The sequence below is a fragment of the Oryza sativa genome, chromosome 2, assembly GCF_034140825.1.
Source record: "Oryza sativa Japonica Group chromosome 2, ASM3414082v1".
NCBI classification, from domain to species: Eukaryota; Viridiplantae; Streptophyta; class Magnoliopsida; order Poales; family Poaceae; genus Oryza; species Oryza sativa.
In genome coordinates, this window is record NC_089036.1 from 10,102,934 (window position 1) to 10,120,000 (window position 17,067).

General features: G+C 45.2%; 3 protein-coding genes across 7 annotated transcripts in view; 2 read left to right on the plus strand and 1 right to left on the minus strand.

Moving 5' to 3' along the window:
- The first annotated feature begins 512 nt into the window (after positions 1-512).
- On the plus strand, positions 513-7,435 carry LOC4328999 (probable plastidic glucose transporter 2). 2 transcript variants are annotated; one of them, NM_001416507.1, is made up of 15 exons: positions 513-805; positions 1,026-1,112; positions 1,214-1,310; positions 1,409-1,476; positions 1,552-1,684; positions 2,934-3,033; positions 3,137-3,249; positions 3,336-3,429; positions 4,126-4,279; positions 4,388-4,531; positions 4,627-4,700; positions 4,774-4,862; positions 5,636-5,750; positions 6,506-6,690; positions 6,785-7,435. In NM_001416507.1, the coding sequence occupies exons 2-14, from the start codon at positions 1,031-1,033 to the stop codon at positions 6,686-6,688; spliced, it is 1,446 nt and encodes a 481-aa protein (NP_001403436.1). In that variant the 5' UTR covers positions 513-805; positions 1,026-1,030; the 3' UTR covers positions 6,689-6,690; positions 6,785-7,435. The 2 variants fall into 2 exon arrangements, with proteins under 2 accessions (NP_001403436.1, NP_001403435.1); NM_001416506.1 differs by having other exon boundaries at positions 6,949-7,435.
- Positions 7,436-9,328: 1,893 nt separating this feature from the next.
- LOC4329000 (cytochrome c-type biogenesis CcmH-like mitochondrial protein) lies at positions 9,329-13,845 on the plus strand. 3 transcript variants are annotated; one of them, XM_026023371.2, is made up of 5 exons: positions 10,622-10,756; positions 11,709-11,818; positions 12,184-12,375; positions 12,534-12,665; positions 13,280-13,818. In XM_026023371.2, the coding sequence occupies exons 3-5, from the start codon at positions 12,235-12,237 to the stop codon at positions 13,463-13,465; spliced, it is 459 nt and encodes a 152-aa protein (XP_025879156.1). In that variant the 5' UTR covers positions 10,622-10,756; positions 11,709-11,818; positions 12,184-12,234; the 3' UTR covers positions 13,466-13,818. The 3 variants fall into 3 exon arrangements, with proteins under 3 accessions (XP_025879157.1, NP_001403434.1, XP_025879156.1); XM_026023372.2 differs by lacking the exons at positions 10,622-10,756; positions 11,709-11,818 and adding an exon at positions 9,329-9,468; NM_001416505.1 differs by lacking the exon at positions 11,709-11,818 and having other exon boundaries at positions 10,433-10,756; positions 13,280-13,845.
- Positions 13,846-14,132: 287 nt separating this feature from the next.
- LOC4329001 (galactoside 2-alpha-L-fucosyltransferase) overlaps positions 14,133-17,067 on the minus strand; it is a 7,078-nt gene continuing 4,143 nt past the window's right edge. The window contains exon 2 of one of the 2 annotated variants that reach the window (NM_001416508.1): positions 14,133-15,879. In NM_001416508.1, the coding sequence (NP_001403437.1) occupies positions 14,372-15,879 (1,508 nt within the window). In that variant the 3' untranslated portion in view covers positions 14,133-14,371. The remainder of the gene's footprint in view (positions 15,880-17,067) is intronic. The other variant, XM_015769841.3, reaches the window with a different exon arrangement.

Below are 17,067 nucleotides of genomic sequence, written 5' to 3' on the forward strand. Positions count from 1 at the left end.
TGTTTTATATAATGTAATACTATCAAGACGTATCACGCACCCCAAATAGAACCTTGGCACAGTTTCAAACAAATCGTTGAGCAAATTGTTATTGTAGGATTATTTACTTGATTCTAAGGATAAATTAAATAGTTTGATAAATAAACTTAACAAATAATATAAAATAAGTGGTTTAAGAGAAGAGAACTTTTTTTCTCAAAGCATGGAGCAAATAATCCAGTAAAGAAACCAAAAACAAGGTTTGCTGTTCGGTCGAGATTTTTGCGATACGCGGAATGATACATGTTATTAGAGAATTATAAATTGAGTATTATTTATTACAAACCTATAAATATTAATTTGTTTTGTTTCTGAAAACTTTTATATAGATTTCTTCTTTTATAAGCGTGTTTACAGAAAATGAGGAAGTAGCCGCTGAAGTTGTCTGAAAAACCCTATACCCTCAAGGGCTATTGTGCAAAACCCCGTTCTCTTAAATGAAGTGTACCAACAAGCTTTGCTCCAAGCAAAAAAGGAACCAACAGAAGCAAAGGTGGCATTCGTTCGTCGCACGAGAGCACCACAGCCTCACGACACGAGCTCATCCCCCGCCATCTCCGCTCCGCTCCTCTCCTCTCCTCTCCGTGCTACGCCACCAAACCCACTCCCCCCGAGATAGAGAGAGAGAGAGAGAGAGATCCACAGCCTCACAGCATCAAATCACCTCCCCTTTCTCCCAGATCCAAGCCGCCGCCACCACCCCCTCGCCGTCGCCGTCGCCCCCTCCGGCCGATCTGATGCCCGCGCACGCGGCGGTGGTGGTCAGGTAACTTTGTAGGCCGCCTCCTCCTCGATTTTTTGATTTTTTTTTCTTCTCATGTGCTAACCACGCCACGCCACCACCGCTATTAATACATCCCCGAGGCGAGTGTCGAGGCATTTACCACCAGATCGATCTCGCCTTCCGCTTTCCCAAATCCCTAGACTGACCTCCTCCTGCTGCTGCTTGCGTTGCGTTGCGTTGCGTTGTCTCTTTCTCCGATCAGCGCCGATGCGGTGGAAGCTTAAGTCGTCGGCGTACAAGCGCGTGCCGTCCAGGGACGCCGCCATGGATCTCGACGTCGAGACGCCAGGTCCGTGCACGGTTTTTTCTCTTTTTTTTTCCCTGCGATTTTTTTTTGGGTGGTGAGATTTTGAGGTTTTTTTTTTCTGTGCTCGGTGGCGGTTTCTGCAGCGAAAATGGCGGACGGCGGGGCCCCGTCGTGGCGCATGTCGCTGCCGCACGTGTGCGTCGCCACGCTCACCTCCTTCCTCTTCGGCTACCACTCCGGGTGCGTGCCATCCATTTTCTCATTTCTTCTTCTGGTTGTGGTTGTTTTCCCAACTCACGGTGTGGAGCGCGTGCGTGTGATTGGTTGGTTTGGTGCAGGGTCGTGAACGAGCCGCTCGAGAGCATCTCCACCGACCTCGGCTTCGCCGGGAACACCCTCGCCGAAGGTAAGTAAGCAGCCACGATTCGGGTGAAATTTGATGTTATTGGGCATGGGAGCAATTGGGTGTCCTGTGTTTCAGGCCTTGTGGTGAGCATCTGCCTGGGTGGTGCGTTTGTTGGGTGCCTGTTCAGTGGATCCATCGCTGACGGAATCGGCAGGCGTCGCGCGTTTCAGCTCAGTGCGCTGCCCATGATCATCGGCGCTGCCGTAAGGTAATTCGTGGTGTCCCACTTCTGTTGACGGCTACTTCCTCTCAATCCTTAGTCCATGCGTGGTAATTTGTGGTGTCACACTTCTGTTGATGGCTACTTCCTCTGAATCCTTAGTCCATGTGTGGTAATCCATGGCATCACACTTCTGTTGATGGTCACTTCCACTAAATCCTAGTCCATGTGCAGTTTGGTCAGTTTGGAATGTATTTAATTGCCACTTGCTAGCATTTCTTATTTTCTAGCTGGAGTTGTTGGTTTCTTGGTGTTAAACAAATAAGGTCAGTGGCCACTGGTAGCCTGGTTTCTTGTTGGTATTGTATACTTTATTTGGAAAGTTGAATGTTGGGAACAACAAACTTACTCTTTCTTATGTATCATATTGATATATTGGTGGTGTGACAAGTAGTAGCTTGATGGATTCGTCCTTCCATGGGATTTTGAATCTCCGAGTTATGTAGGAGATGAATAAAATGTGTGGTCCTCTTAACACAGTGCAGAGAGTAGTATATTGAGAATACTAGGTTTGCCATCCCGCCATTAGGTAAATTTATATGGTTTCTTCGACTGACTGTGGAGCTAGTGTAACTTCACATGCAAACATGAAAGCAATCGAACTTTACGATAAATTGACTTTCACTAGCCACAATAGACTGAAGAGTACTGAAAATTAATTACACGCATCTTCTAGAAAACCATGGCTCAATAGTAAATATTCTTTTCTTAATTGCGCTCATGATGTACTTAGATTGATTATCCTTAAAAAGGGAAAAGTTCTAGCCTTTCAATAATTCAACACTCTTATTAATTGATAGCTAGTGTACGTTTTGGATATAGCATACCAAGTCACTTATGGGTGTTAAGTCTTGGTTTATTTATTGGTGCTGTAGAGTTGCTGATAAGTTGAATAATAACAACATAAACCATATGTGCTCTGATTACCTTGAGGTGCTTTTACATTGCCATTGCTACATGGCATCCACAAACTAAAGTTCACTTAAGTGCATTGAATGATAATATTTAAGATGCTAACCTTTTTTTGAATCTTTAGCACTTTTATCTTCTGCATGTTATTTAATAGGATCCGTTTTGGTAGTTGCACCAAGACTGTTATTTCCGAAAATGCAATTGTGTAATACTTACATCTATGAGCACCTAATACTTGAGAGCTGCCGGAAGGAACTATGCCTGAACTTAGTTATTCCTATGATTCTGTTTCATTGAACCTTCCTGAAGAAGAAACATTTTGCAGCGCTCTCACCAATAGTCTGGAGGGTATGCTTCTTGGAAGATTTTTGGTTGGAACAGGGATGGGATTAGGTCCACCAGTAGCTTCACTGTACATAACAGAGGTATGTAATTGGTGTTATGCACCTATGCCTCAATCTCTGATTGTCTGTATCAAATATTAATCTTATTCATTTGTACCTTTTTCTTATAATCCCTTGGATCCAGGTTTCTCCTCCTTCAGTGAGGGGCACATATGGGAGCTTTGTTCAGATTGCAACCTGCCTTGGAATCGTAGTATCTCTCCTAATTGGTACACCTGTGAAGGATATTGATAGATGGTTAGATGCTTTCTTCTGTAGCTCTCTACATGTTTTGTGTAGTTAGTAAATCTGATGCATCTAACTTTATCCTTTGCTATTAACAGGTGGAGGGTGTGTTTCTGGGTTGCAGCTGTTCCAGCAACTTTACAAGCTCTTGGAATGGAGTTCTGTGCTGAGAGCCCCCAGTGGCTGTATAAGGTGTGTTTATCTTGGGGGAAGCTGCTTATTTTCTATCTATGATCTTCCAACTTAAATCACCCTTCAGGTGTCTGATTCTCTATAATTGTGCTTCGGCAAATTTGATCTTAAGTGCCTTTGCTAGTCGTAAAATGAGATACTCATATTTGAGGACCATCTTGGAGTCACTTTGTCGGAAACGACATTTGATCTCTTAAACTATATGCAAATACCACATGCTGATTTTTCCATGAATGTTTGAAGGTCACTGTCGTATTAAATCAAACAATTAATCTGTTGGTTAGAACTTGCAATCTACCATCATCCTGAGGTTTTTTGTGCTTACAATTAATAATGGGTTGACACAAACTTATTGCCTATTGTTACTTAGATGGTAACACGAATGATATCTATAGAAGAGTAGTCCATTGGCACATATTGGTATTTGCTTCAGAAAGCACACATTAGATTTTCGGATAAATATCGTTGATCTTTAGTTTCCTCAATACTGTGCCTGTTTTCTGATTGTGCACCATGCAAATACAGCTCTGATATGAGCAAAACATTTTATTAGTTTTTTTTCTGAGAAAACCAATTCTCAACACAGACTTATACAACTCCCATACTTCTTTATATTGGCAATTTGTATTGACATATTTATATTTAACTTGTAGCACATACATTGAAAATTATTGACGAGTCTTATCTTTTATTCAGTGTGGAAGAACGACTGAAGCAGAGATACAATTTGAAAAACTTCTAGGTCCTCTTCATGTTAAGTCTGCTATGGCAGAACTCTCCCGATCTGAAAGAGGCGATGATGGAGAAAATGTGAAGTATTCGGAATTGTTTTATGGTCGCAACTTTAATGGTACAAGCTGTTATGTGTTTTCCATTCTGTTGTGTATTTGCGCTAAACTATAACCTTATTTATGTTTGGCCTTGAAGTTTGTTCATTACAAGTCCCTTTTTGCTACAGTTGTTTTTATTGGCACAACGCTCTTTGCTTTACAACAGTTATCCGGCATAAATTCTGTGTTCTATTTCTCATCAACTGTGTTCAGAAGTGTGGGTGTGCCCCCTAACCTTGCGAACATATGCATGGGGATAGCAAATTTATCAGGTGGGCTCATTGGAGCATCTTCTCTTTTTTTCTGTTGTTCTACTGTTCTGTTATATTGATGGTTGATGGATTTTGTTTGATGTGTTTGCTTCCAGGCTCAATTGTAGCTATGCTTCTAATGGACAAACTAGGAAGGAAAGTACTTCTTTCAGGGAGCTTCCTTGGCATGGTAAGCTATCACTGTGATTGGAACTTGGAAGATAATGTTGAACATTACTCACTGCACATCTTTACTGCTATAGGCCTTTGCAATGGGACTTCAGGCTGTTGGAGCAAATCGTCACCACCTTGGTTCTGCAAGCGTATATCTTTCAGTTGGTGGCATGCTATTGTAAGTTTTAGAATTTTATGTCTTCCGTTACTTTGATTCTACTATCTTTCAAGTTATCTGAATTTAGTTATTAATGTCTAGGAGGCTAAACTAAATAGCTGTGACTACTAGTTGAATACCTTAAGCAGGAGGTTTTATGCTCCTATTGGTTAAGCCAATTTATGCTACATTTTTGTGCCAAATGTGCCAATATCAGGCTTAAAAATATGCAAAATTCTCTACTTATTGTATCTACAAATAGGATTTTTTTTATGGTGCTCTAAATTTGTTCAGACCATCCATTTCACATCAACCCAAAGGATATCATTTCTCTTATACCTCATTAGAGGTAATAGATTATAAGAAGGATGGAAACAAATTATTCAACCTGATACAAAACATTGTTGCGTATAAATTCTTCCAAGAACTTGTTCAGGCAACCTTTTGGTTGCATATGGTGGAACAATTCTGTGTCAATATATCGATCTGACATGTAAATGGCACTGGGGATATCAGTTGCATACATGATATTGTTCTGCTTTGCAGTTGTTTCATTTTGATTCCCCTGACTTCACCCTCAGCGTTGTTGTGCATCCTTAGTTATTCTTTATATGAACAATAGGGCTTTCCATTTGGTTTAATTTGTAACTAGTTAAATTATGAGACAGTTTACCTTTATGCTGCTCTTAGCAGAACTCTTTAATTGTTCCTGACAATTATACTTTACTGGCTCATTAAGTACAAATGTTATGGTAAGTCTACCAGTTTCTTATAGTTGAGTGCTTCTTTTTCAGGTTTGTCTTGACATTTTCGTTAGGAGCAGGTCCAGTGCCAGGACTTCTTTTGCCTGAGATTTTCCCAAACAAAATACGGGCCAAGGCTATGGCTCTGTGCATGTCCGTGCATTGGGTAAGGAGTTATGTTTCCATCACAAAAAAAAAAAGACACTGCATGTCTGTGCATTGGATAGGAGTTCATTTTTCATCCTCAAAAAATAGACACTGCATGTCAAAATGCTGGCAGTTAGATCAAACAGTGAAATTCAACGTGGAAATTTCGTTGCTGATTTTCACTTTTTGGTTTAATATGTTAATATTTGGTATTATGTGTCTATGCATGTTTCCTGTTCCATTAGGATGTTTAAAAATATGTTACTGCTAGTATGTAACCATAGCTGTTCACATTGTTCAATGATAAAAGGAGCCTAGTGCTAAATACCTGGTGAAGAATTTGAGCTGTTGTTTAGTCAGGCTGAGCTAGAACAGGTATATTAGATCAATTCAAAATATTCAAGCTGCTAAGTCCTCAATAGCATTTCCACACTGTTTTACCAACCCTGGTTATGGTAATGAAGATCAGAATTTCAGAAGTATATTTGACTCTGTAAGCTGCAGCTTTCTCTGTGTAACAAAATCGTTTCCCCCAATCGCCATAAGATAAAAGGTACTGTATGCTGTTAATAATAAATGAATAATGGGGCCAGATTTTTAAATTAGATAATAAAAAACTTAGACATTTCGATATGGTTGATTATGTAATGGTAAATGATAAGTGTAGGGTTGCAACAATAATTTGGTAGGGCGCACTATTTACTTGCCATGGTTCATTGTAGTTCTACCATGATTCGTATCGACGTCTTGACATGCTATGCTTAAATGCTGCAGGTGGTAAATTTTTTTGTCAGTTTGTTGTTCTTGCGGCTTCTGGAGCAACTTGGTCCACAAGTTCTGTACACAATGTTTTCCTCAGCTTGTGTGGTAGCAGCAATATTTGTGCGGCGCCATGTGGTTGAAACAAAGGGAAAGACTTTGCAAGAGATAGAAGTTTCGCTTCTACAAACACAATAAAGGTGCTAATCTTATTCTGAATCTGACAACACAATTTGGATCTGTTAATCTGTCTTATCTAATCTTGTCTTTAACGTGGCAATTTTTTATTTAAAGGTGGTTTGCGAGTTGCGATGCACATTTGAAACTCACAAGATGAACTGCCTGGATTTTTAGTTGATATTTCATATGGCCATGTTGATAGCAAGCTTGGTTTTGGAACTTGATGATTTACCATGTGGTATTCAGGATTAACAAGCAGCAATACTCTTTCATTGCAGATTTCATCAGCGAGTTTGAGGCAACAACAACCTACATGATTAGCATCTGACACTATACTTGTTGCTGAATACCTGCTGGGAAAGTCTACCGTGAAAGTTGATCACTGAACCAAGCCAACATACCACGGACAGGCAGCGCCCTACACTGGACCAGGGAAGTACCCAGACATGCACCTGTGACCAGTAAGGGCGACCTAGCTCGTGCATAAACCATCCATGTAGTGAGGTTGCATCTGTATAGTTGGTCTTCTGCTAGATGTATCTGGTAATCTGTGTTGTCTTCATCATTTGTCATTTGTACACTGTCAGTATGGAGAAAAAAAGACGGGAAGTGTGGTTACTGATGGCCATAGTTTGAACCGTGGATACGTTTTTTTTACTGTTTAAAGAGGAATAACAGCACTGGCTCTGCCAGCTACATGAAAATAAAGTGCGTTCTGCCTGAGCTAATTTATTTTGCATGTCTTAAAGAGAATTTCTGTTCAGAAGAGGTTGGTTCTTTTTCTGTAGCTTCTGAAATTCAACCGTATCCGTACTTTTATTGTGTTAATCCCTTGGGGCATCCACAATATGAAAATAGAGGAAGTCTTAAGCCCCCTAAGCAGTCCATATACATGTGGGAGTGATCCCTATAGGTTCTTTTGGATGAGCTACCCTTATAGCTAATACCTAGTCATAAGGATTAAAAAAACCATTGCTTATACCTAGTCATAAGTTTTAAAAAAACTATTGGTCATCTCTCCTCTGGAACACTTCTCTTTTTGTTGCTTGCCGCCATGGAAAAGGAGGTCACCTGCGAGCCGTTGCACTCAGGCTGTGGCTGTCGCTGCCGCGACCTCCTCCCGTGAGCTGCCGCGACCAGGCCACCGTCGTCGTTGCTGCAGCCTCCTGGAATTAGTGCTAGTAACTTGAACACCACTGGAATTACTCTTACCTGGAACCGTTAATTCCTTCTGTTACCACATTATTGCCAGGAAGAGGATTGATAACATTTTCTGTTTCCTGATGGGAATTGATAACTGTCGTAGCAGTGAGATGGGTAAGACAAGCATGTTAGTTCAAGCCAGAACTTTTGCACTTAAATTATTTGTCACTGAGCAATGAAGAAATGTGTGCTCACCACTACTGAATGATCTAGAATGCCAGATTTAGATTAGCTTCATTTTCTATCAGGATGTGGACAGCAGTTCCAGTTGAATTTATGCCCAAATTTCTCGTACTCCTGGCAGCGATAGATCACCAAAACGACAGATTTGCGATAGATCACCAAAACGACAGATTTTGGGGCATCAGATTGTAGCCAAAATAAAACCCACGATAATTTTGCAGTAATCCTAATCCCTTCCATCTTACCCTTCTTTCTTCTATCCCACCATGACACCATCCATAATTGTAGGTGCTAGTTTTAGCCATAGGCCCTATTTAATTCAGCTTAGGATTATTATAATCTATATTATTAATAGTAAGTTAAAACAAACATATAGTTTATTATGATAGATTATTACAATCTATAAGCCAGATTACTATAATCTAGTAATCCACTCTAAAGGTGCTTTTTTAGATTATTGGGTGGCTAACAACTAATAAACCACTAATAATCCAGAGAAACAAACATCTAACAACTTATTCTACGTTGGTTTATTATAATTCAGCTTATATTAATCTGGCTCAATAATCTAAATTGCATCTTAGGGCCTGTTTGGGGAGCTTAAAATTCTGAGAAGTAGCTGATTGGTGGCCAGCTTCCAAGAATCTGGAAAAGCTGGGTTTCCCAGCTTCTGCCTTCTAGTTCATTTTTTAGATTCTATACCTACAGCTTCTTAAAATCTGAACCAAAAGCTGGACTGTTTAAGAGAGCTTCTGATTCTGGGAGAAACTCCCCCAAATAGGCCCTTAAGCCAAAACAAACGTGGCCTTAGACTTGTAACTTAGCTTTCCTTTCCTTTCCTGGGGGAAAAGTACACCGAAGGTCCCTCAACTTGTCATCGAGTTACAAAATCGTCCCTCAACCACAAAACCAGATACCGGGAGCCCCTCAACTAACAAAACCGTTCACTTGAGGTCTTTCGGTGGTTTTGACTCCGGTTTTGTCCTACGTGGCGGCTGAGTTAGCGTGGGACCTATGTGGGTCCCGCATGTCAGCGTGGCCACGTCAACACCTCTCTTTCCTCTCTTCTATCCCTTCTCTCTCTCACTTCTCTGGCCGGTGCCCGGTGGTGGGCGTCAGGGGAGCAAGCGAATCGGCGGCGTTGTCGGGGGAGCGCAGTGGCGGAGCGGCGGCGTCAGTGAGCGATCCTCGCGCTCCCCGTCGCGATGGTGACGCGCTCTTCTTCGCGCGCGTGACGGGCTGATGGCGGCCTCAACGACGGCGTTGTCCTCCCAGCAGAGGAGGTGGACGTGGAGGTCGGTGGCGGCGAAGAAGAGCTCGAGCTGGGGGCTCTCAAGCTCCGCGGCGGCGGAGGCGCCGGTGGACAGCGTGGAGAGCGCGGAGGCGGCGTCCCATCTACGGCGAGCGCGGAGGTGAGCTGCGTCTGGAAGTTGCAGGTCCAGAGGAGGGCCGGGCCACGGGCGAGGAGGCCCGACGTGGAGGCGGAGGCGAGGAGCCCCAGCCCGAGGGAGTGGGCGAGGAGAGCCGGCGGCGCTCGCCACGGAGGCTCTCCTGCGCGATGCGGCCGGTGAGCGCGTCGACCCGCCGCCGCCCTTCCTGACGGCAGGCACGACAGGAGCCCGCCGCCGCCCTTCCGACTCCGCGGTGTTGGTTTTGCGGTGCGGTGCGTGTTGGTCGCGGGCTTTATATAGGGGCGTGTTTGGTTGGCTCACCTCCGGGCTGAACTTGGCGAGTGCGTTCATGGCAGCGGCTCCCCCGCCGGCCGCCGCCCACGAGGCCCACGAGGCGGCGGCGGGGGAGGGGCGGCGCGTGGTGGCGCCGGGATCGGGATCGACCTCCGCGCCACGCTGCGGTCGGGGGGCAACCTCCTCTTCGAGCTCTTTGTGGCGGCCGTCCTCGCCTTCACCCTCCTCATCGTGGTCCACAGCCCCAACGACCCGCTGCTCCAACTCCTCTGATGCCGCCGTTGCGGAGGTTACCGACGGCGGCGGCGGTCGCCGGGAACGGGATGGTAGCGGTGCCCTCGTCAACGATGACGTCGACGCTCTCGGTGACTCGGCCTAACACCACGCGCTGAGAAAAGTTAGAGAGAGAGAGAGAGGAGGAAGGGAGAGGAGGGGGAAAGAGAGAGTGTGATACGTGGCATCCTGACAGGTGAGGCCCACGTTGACTCAGCCGTCACATCGGACAAAACCGGAGTAAACGGTTTTGTTAGTTGAGGGACACCTGTTATCTGGTTTTGTGGTTGGGGGATGATTTTGTAACTCGATGACAAGTTGAGGGACCTTCGGTGTACTTTTTCCTTCCAGGGGCGGTTCCTATGGAATTTGGCCCACGAAGACCCCCACCGGGGCGGCCCAACAAAAAAAAAAGCCCAGTTGAGGGGTTAGGTTAGGGACGCAGGAAGGCAGGAAAGAGAGGCGCACGCGTCGCGCCGTCGTCTCCCCGCTCCTGTCGTCCGGCGCCGGCGGCCATCGACGCAGCAGAGGCCGCAGCCATCGACCGCCCGGGGCCGCCATTCTCCCCGCCCCGCGTCGGGTCCCCTCGGCTCCTCGCCCTCCCTGCTCTCCTCCTCTCGGCCCTCGCCATCTCCCTCTTCGGCTCTCCGTGACGACCGAGACCGGCGAGCCCCCCCTGGCTTGGCTGGCTCTCCCCCTTTCAGCCTTTCCAGCTCTCCTTCTGCCCGGGCAAAGTGCAACGGTGAGTTGTACTCATTTCTTGCTCACCTTGAGTAGTCTTTAGTCTTTATTTTCAATAGATCGGTGAATGGAAAACTTAAAATTGATTCCTGCTGCCCGGCCTTTTGTCATTGTTAGATTCATTTATTTATATAGTGTAATTCTAGAATGCAAGTTCATCTGTCTAATTACTACTTTAAAGTCATATGCTGATATACTTTAGATTAGAGAAAACTGAAACTTATTATTTTTTTTTTGGCAACGACTCAGTGAGTAGTCAATACAGTAGTGCTAGTGGAAAATTGTTGTTTGTCTCGTTAATTTGTAGTGTAACTTGCAGTGAGATATTGTAATGAATTTCATGTCTATGAAGACCCGGAGAGTAGAAAAGTAGTGTAACATTGTGATAATTTGGAGTATCAAGTAGGACCACCCAATGAATCGTTCCTAGAGCCACCACTGGGTATATGTGATTCCAAAATCATTAAATATTTATTTTAAGAGTTCAATTTATTCAAAGCCACAATTTGCTGTGTAGCTAGGTACTTTAACTGTTTTGCAGTCAGTGTTCAGTTCATAACCACATTTCTACTGCAACAATCTTTCTTGTTATTTGCTGTATGACACATATATCGCAGTCACAATTTTTTTGTTCACAACTATAACAGAGAGATGAACGCTTGGCCTTTCTTGTTCAACTTTTTTCACTCTCCTTTAATGCACTCGGCAGTGCTCCTGCCCTTCCTTTTTCTTAGAGAAAGAAATAAAGGCTTGGTTGTTTGTGAAAACCTTAGTAAGCTCAACCTGCCAATGCGGATGAGTTGTAGATTTCTCATTGTTGTATATCATAGGCACAAAGTTTAGGTTTGGCCCATGTTGCCCATGTCTCATGTATATATTTACCATATTGCTTAATGCTATGAAATGAGATGCATTGTTCTGATAATTTTTTCTCCATTTTCTCCACCTCTTAGCTCACCTGGCAATAAATGCACAAGCATCTTGCTAGCTTCCCACTCTGTACACCTTTACTTGGAATCTGATGTACTTAGCATCTATTGAAAGGTCACGAGAGAGATACCAGGTCAGGGTTTATCTTAAAAGACTGATACTTAATACATGTAGCAGTGCTGCCAGTATTAATTGTCCATGCTCTTAACTTAAAGATGTGAATATCCAATGGGGTACAGGGCTTTGTTCCACCTGATTCAAGGCTTTGTTCAAGCTTGGAAGAGTAAATGAGCTGAGTAAAACAACATTGTGTAGCTTACTTAGCCTGAATTTCTTTTACTCTGGTCTGGCAGACCAGATTGGTCATGCAAAGACCACAAGTTGGGCCTTTCAAAATAGTAAATAATGATAATTATTGCTTGTCATCGACTCATATTGCCGTACAGCTTTGTTCTTTAGACCAATTACTAAGTGATAACTTTCATTTTCTTTCTTCAGGTTCTTATATACAGCTAATTGGCTATCATACGGAGCACATTGTCTTTTGTCATGGCCACTGAAGAGGATGTGAAGCAACGACAAATTATTGAAAGCCGTGCAAGAAATATTAGCCACAATGTCCGATGCACCGAGTGCGGCAGCCAGTCCATTGAAGATTCACAAGCTGACATTGCAATTCTGCTTAGGAAGGTACAGGTTCCTTCTGTACTATGTAACTCTGTATGCCTTTGGTTCCTGACCTTGTTTCGTTTGAAAAACTTTTGGTAGTGAAATATTATTGCAATTCATTCTTAGGTCAATGGAACTTGATTGTCTGTCGTTAAGAATTTCTTTGTGGCTTTTTGCAGCTAATTCGTGATGAAATCAAATCTGGAAAGAGTGATAAGGAGATATACAAAAAACTACAAGCTGACTATGGAGAAACAATTCTATATACCCCTAAATTTGATCTTCAAACTGCTGCCATATGGTTATCACCGGTAAGCCTTAATTAGAATTTCGTTTTAATTTATTCTCCTGTAACTTACTTTCTTTAAATAAAAGCAGCTTTAGTTGAATGCAATAACATATGCACTTGTTTGGCATATGATCCGTTTTCTTATGAATTGCTTGTTAGTCATGATGGACCTAAGCATTTTTCATCATTGCAACTCTTTCAGCAAGATGTTTTAGCTTGAGTAGAAACTTTACTGCTGAAGCTTCCCTTTTAAAATGTTTACATATTTGGTGATACTCAGCTATGGAAACACAATATTTTAATTTACAAATAAAATAATCCATCATTTCTTATTCCAATGATATCCTGTTTTATCTCAAGTTAATCTCTCTACGTCGATAGCAAGATTTACTAAAAGCATCGTCTTCTTTTTCTTGCTAATAAAAATATCCTTTTATTCTTGAGAACTTGATAGAATGAATCAAATGACTCCAGTAATTAATGAATCAAATGACTCCAGTAATTATTCACCTCATTCTGCTATCTGTTGAATTTGATCTTGATATGTTCTCTAACAACACAAACAAAGCTTTTCCTTCATCAACTGGGATTTTAGAGGAAGCTGTTCAACACCTGATCTAGTAAAATTCTGAGCAGGTGATCGTGGGTGGCGTAGCAGCTGGTGTCTGGGCTTACCAAAAGCACAGGCAGAGGACTAACGTTCACATCATGGCTCTGAATCTTGTCCGGGGGGTTCCACTGACACCAAGGGAGAAGGAGACCATGCTTGACGTACTTACACCACCACCTCCTGCCAACAAGTGGTGGTGGCCAGGCAAATGATTTTTCATGTGCTTAATGAACACGAAGAACTCTCCTGTCCTATTTACTGGTGGCTTCACAAACTTGATAAGGAATTCAGGATTGCTAATTTTAGGGCACATTCTTTCTGAATGTCACACTTATCAACCTAAGATCGCGTATTTTGTAGTGTTGTATAGGCAGCTTCTGTCAGTATGGTAAACAACAGTGTGCTACTCAGAACTCTGTACTGCATTCAGCAGTGTTTCTGACTGAACTCTGTTTTGTCTTTCATCAGAAGCTCATGTCTGCTGATAAGCTGACAATAAGAAAACCCCGTTATGTAAGAACAAACCCAACTTGTCTGAAAATAATACTCATCCCGTGTAATAATATAGGGGGGGTTTGGATAGGGCTAAAAAGTTTTAGTCCCTGCCACATCGGATGATTGGACACTAATTAGAAGTATTAAACATGGATTAATGACAAAACCTATTCCATAACTCTGGACTTATTCGCGAGACGGATCTATGGAGCCTAATTAATCCATGATTAGCCTATGTGATGCTACAGTAAACATGTGCTAATTATGTATTAATTAGGCTTAAAAAATTTGTCTCGCAGATTAGCTCTCATTTATGCAATTAGTTTTATAAATAGTCTAATACTCTAAATTAGTGTCCAAACATCCGATGTGACAGGGACAAAGTTTAGCAACCAGGTTAAGATGAAACATTTAATATCGTAATGTCACATCCTGTCATAGATTGCTATAAGTATAATGGCACAGTGTTCTAACTTCTAAGATTATTTCTTGCCATTATATCATTACATCTGCCTAGATTATTTGATTATTTGTGGTGTACAATGCATGCGCCTTTTTGTATTTTTGTGGAACATCTGAACACATGTTCTACTCTATACAATTCAGTGATCTACAGTTTTACACTACCACTGGCTCTGGCTGCTTCCATTGACGAGCTGGATGCCCCAGCTGACGTCCTCGCAGCGCCGCACGTACGGCACCACCTTGCCAATGTCGTCGTAGTTCCGCCTCGCCGCGCACTCGTAGTACGACGGCGAGTGGAAGCACGGCTCCGGCGTCGCCACCCGCGCGCACGGCGGGTCCGGCACCGCCGTGGCCGCCTCCTTCTCCCACCACGGCCGCCGCGGCATGATCCACGGCCGCAACCCCGCGAGCCCCTGCGCGACGTAGCCGAAGGTGGAGAAGCCGGTGGTGAGCAGCGCGTCGCAGGTGCTGAGCAGGTACATCTCGCTCAGCGCCCTCATGTCGTGCGCCGTGTCGCCCATCCGCTGCAACCCCTCGTGGCTCGGCTGGTGCACGCCACCGCCGCCGCCACCGAGCTCGTCGCGGATCTTCTCGTAGTACCACGAGCTCAGCGACGTCACGAGCACGGCCTGGTCCGACGACGACGTGTTCCCTGCGGCCGGGAGGAGGTTCTCCCTGCGTGCGCAGGAGAGGACCTGGTCGAGCACCACCTGCGACACCGGCGGCGTCTCCTCGTGGTACACGCGGATCTGTATGCCGACGAGGTGGCCGGCGCCGGCGAGGTGGTCGCGGTGGTAGGCCGTGATGGCGTGCCAGACGGCGTTGGCCGGGTGGAGGAGGTAGCGGCTGAGGTGGTGGAACACGGCGTCCTTCTCCGGGAACATCCGCTCGAGCTCGCCACGGAGCGACGGCACGAGGAAGAGCCCCGGGACGAGGTAGCTGTCCGTCTTCATCAGCAGCCACGGCACGCCGCGGAGGAGGCGCTGCTGCTCGTCGCAGTAGAACAGCTTGTCGTGGTAGTCGGCGCCGCCGTCGAGGTGGAGGTACACGTACGGCGGCGGCGGCCGGCCCGACCACGACGACGACGTGCTGCCGTTCACGCCGGCGGCGACGGAGACGATGCCGTTGCTCTTCAGCAAGGCTCCCAGGCTCTCCTTGGACTTACCGTCGAGGTCCCGGAGGTGCAGGAGCGGGAACCGCCGACCGCCGTCGGGGAGCAGCCACGTCGTCCCCGGGAAGGGCTCGCAGAAGAGGGCGGCGACGTCGCCGTTGTACGGCGCGACGAGGAGCGCGCGCTCGGTGAGGACGGCGTAGAGGAAGGCGGAGACGATGGCGATGATGCGGTTGCCTAGCCCGCGGTTGTAGCTGATGGAGACGAGGTAGCGGCAGTCGTCGTCGCCATCAGCGGCGGCGGCGCCATCGCCGGACTTGAGCTGCCGGAGCGCCTTGTCGTACGGCGCCGTGCCGGGGCCGCAGCGCTTCTGGAGCGCTTCGTGGCTGCGGAGCTTGGCGACGAGGTAGGGGGAAGGCTTGTGCGGCGGCTTCCTCTTGTGGTAGCCGGCGAACTCGTACCGGCTCCGGCATGACTGCGGGCTGAATGCGGCGGTGAGGAGGCCGCCGAGGAGCTGATCGTCGGTGAGGTTCGCCGAAGTTGCGCCCTCTGAACCTGATCAATCACAAAAATGTCTCAACATATGCCCCTCAAACTTTTTTTTAGCTTGATCAAGTTTATTGATAAATCAGTGGGGATTGTTAGTACTGCTACTACTGGGTGCAGTACCGCAGAAGATCCATATAAAAAAAACATAGCAACATTTTATAAGAAAAATACATATATGATAAGAATATATTCAATGTTAAATTTAATAAAATTAATTTGGTGTTATAATTATCACTATGTTTTTTCTTCTAAGAACATGTTCAAAACCAAAACGTCTTATTATATAAAAGAGAGCGGTATTAGGAAAATATGAGGTAAAAATAGGTTTTCAATTATGGTTCATATATGACGTGAGAAAAGCACATAGCATATAGCCCCCCTCCCCCCTCCTCTCCCCCTATGAAAGTGAGTGAGTAAATCTTATACATCTTATAATTTTTGGACCAATACATTGCTTTACTTTAAGATTCGTTTAGACTCCCATAATCCTAAATCCCTCCCTCTTATCTTTGCTTCTCCATTTCAATGGTACCAAGTGCTCCCTCGCCACTTGTTTTGCCACCACCCCCAGCGCCACCACCTGGCCTCGTCGTTGGTTGGCCGAAAGGCTCGAACGGCACCGGCGAGCCCCCTCTCCCCCACAGCTGGTCTTCTCTCCCTCCCCTCGATCCCTGCTTTCCTCCTCCTCAAGTCAATGGCGGCAAGGTGCCCCTGCCCTGTCATCTTCTTCAACTCCGGCGGCTCCCGCCGCTTCGATTTGCTCCTTGTCACCAACGCCGGTCCACTGTCCTTTCGTCACCCCCACGGCTTCGGCGCCTCACCGCCAAGCCATATCCACTGTCCACTGTCGGGTCGTCATCTCCCACGGTCTTCCCTCTAAGTCCGACGCTCTCCCCACCCTGTCATACCCCCATCCCAACCCGGAACACTAAACCTAATTCCGTTGTCTTTGTCGGGTCGCCACGAGCTAGAGAAGAAAGTGTTGTTAGAGCTGGAGGAAAAGTGTTGGGATCATCGGAGCAAGCTAGAATCGTGAAACAAATCACGAGATGATAAATCTGCATAATTTTAACCCCAATAATCAGTCGAATGCCATTACTTAGCCATTCCATTAATTTAATTCGTCACTGAACATATGTGGGACTCTTGTGTGGTATATTGTGCACAAACTGTGTACGGCAACAACTGGTGTCT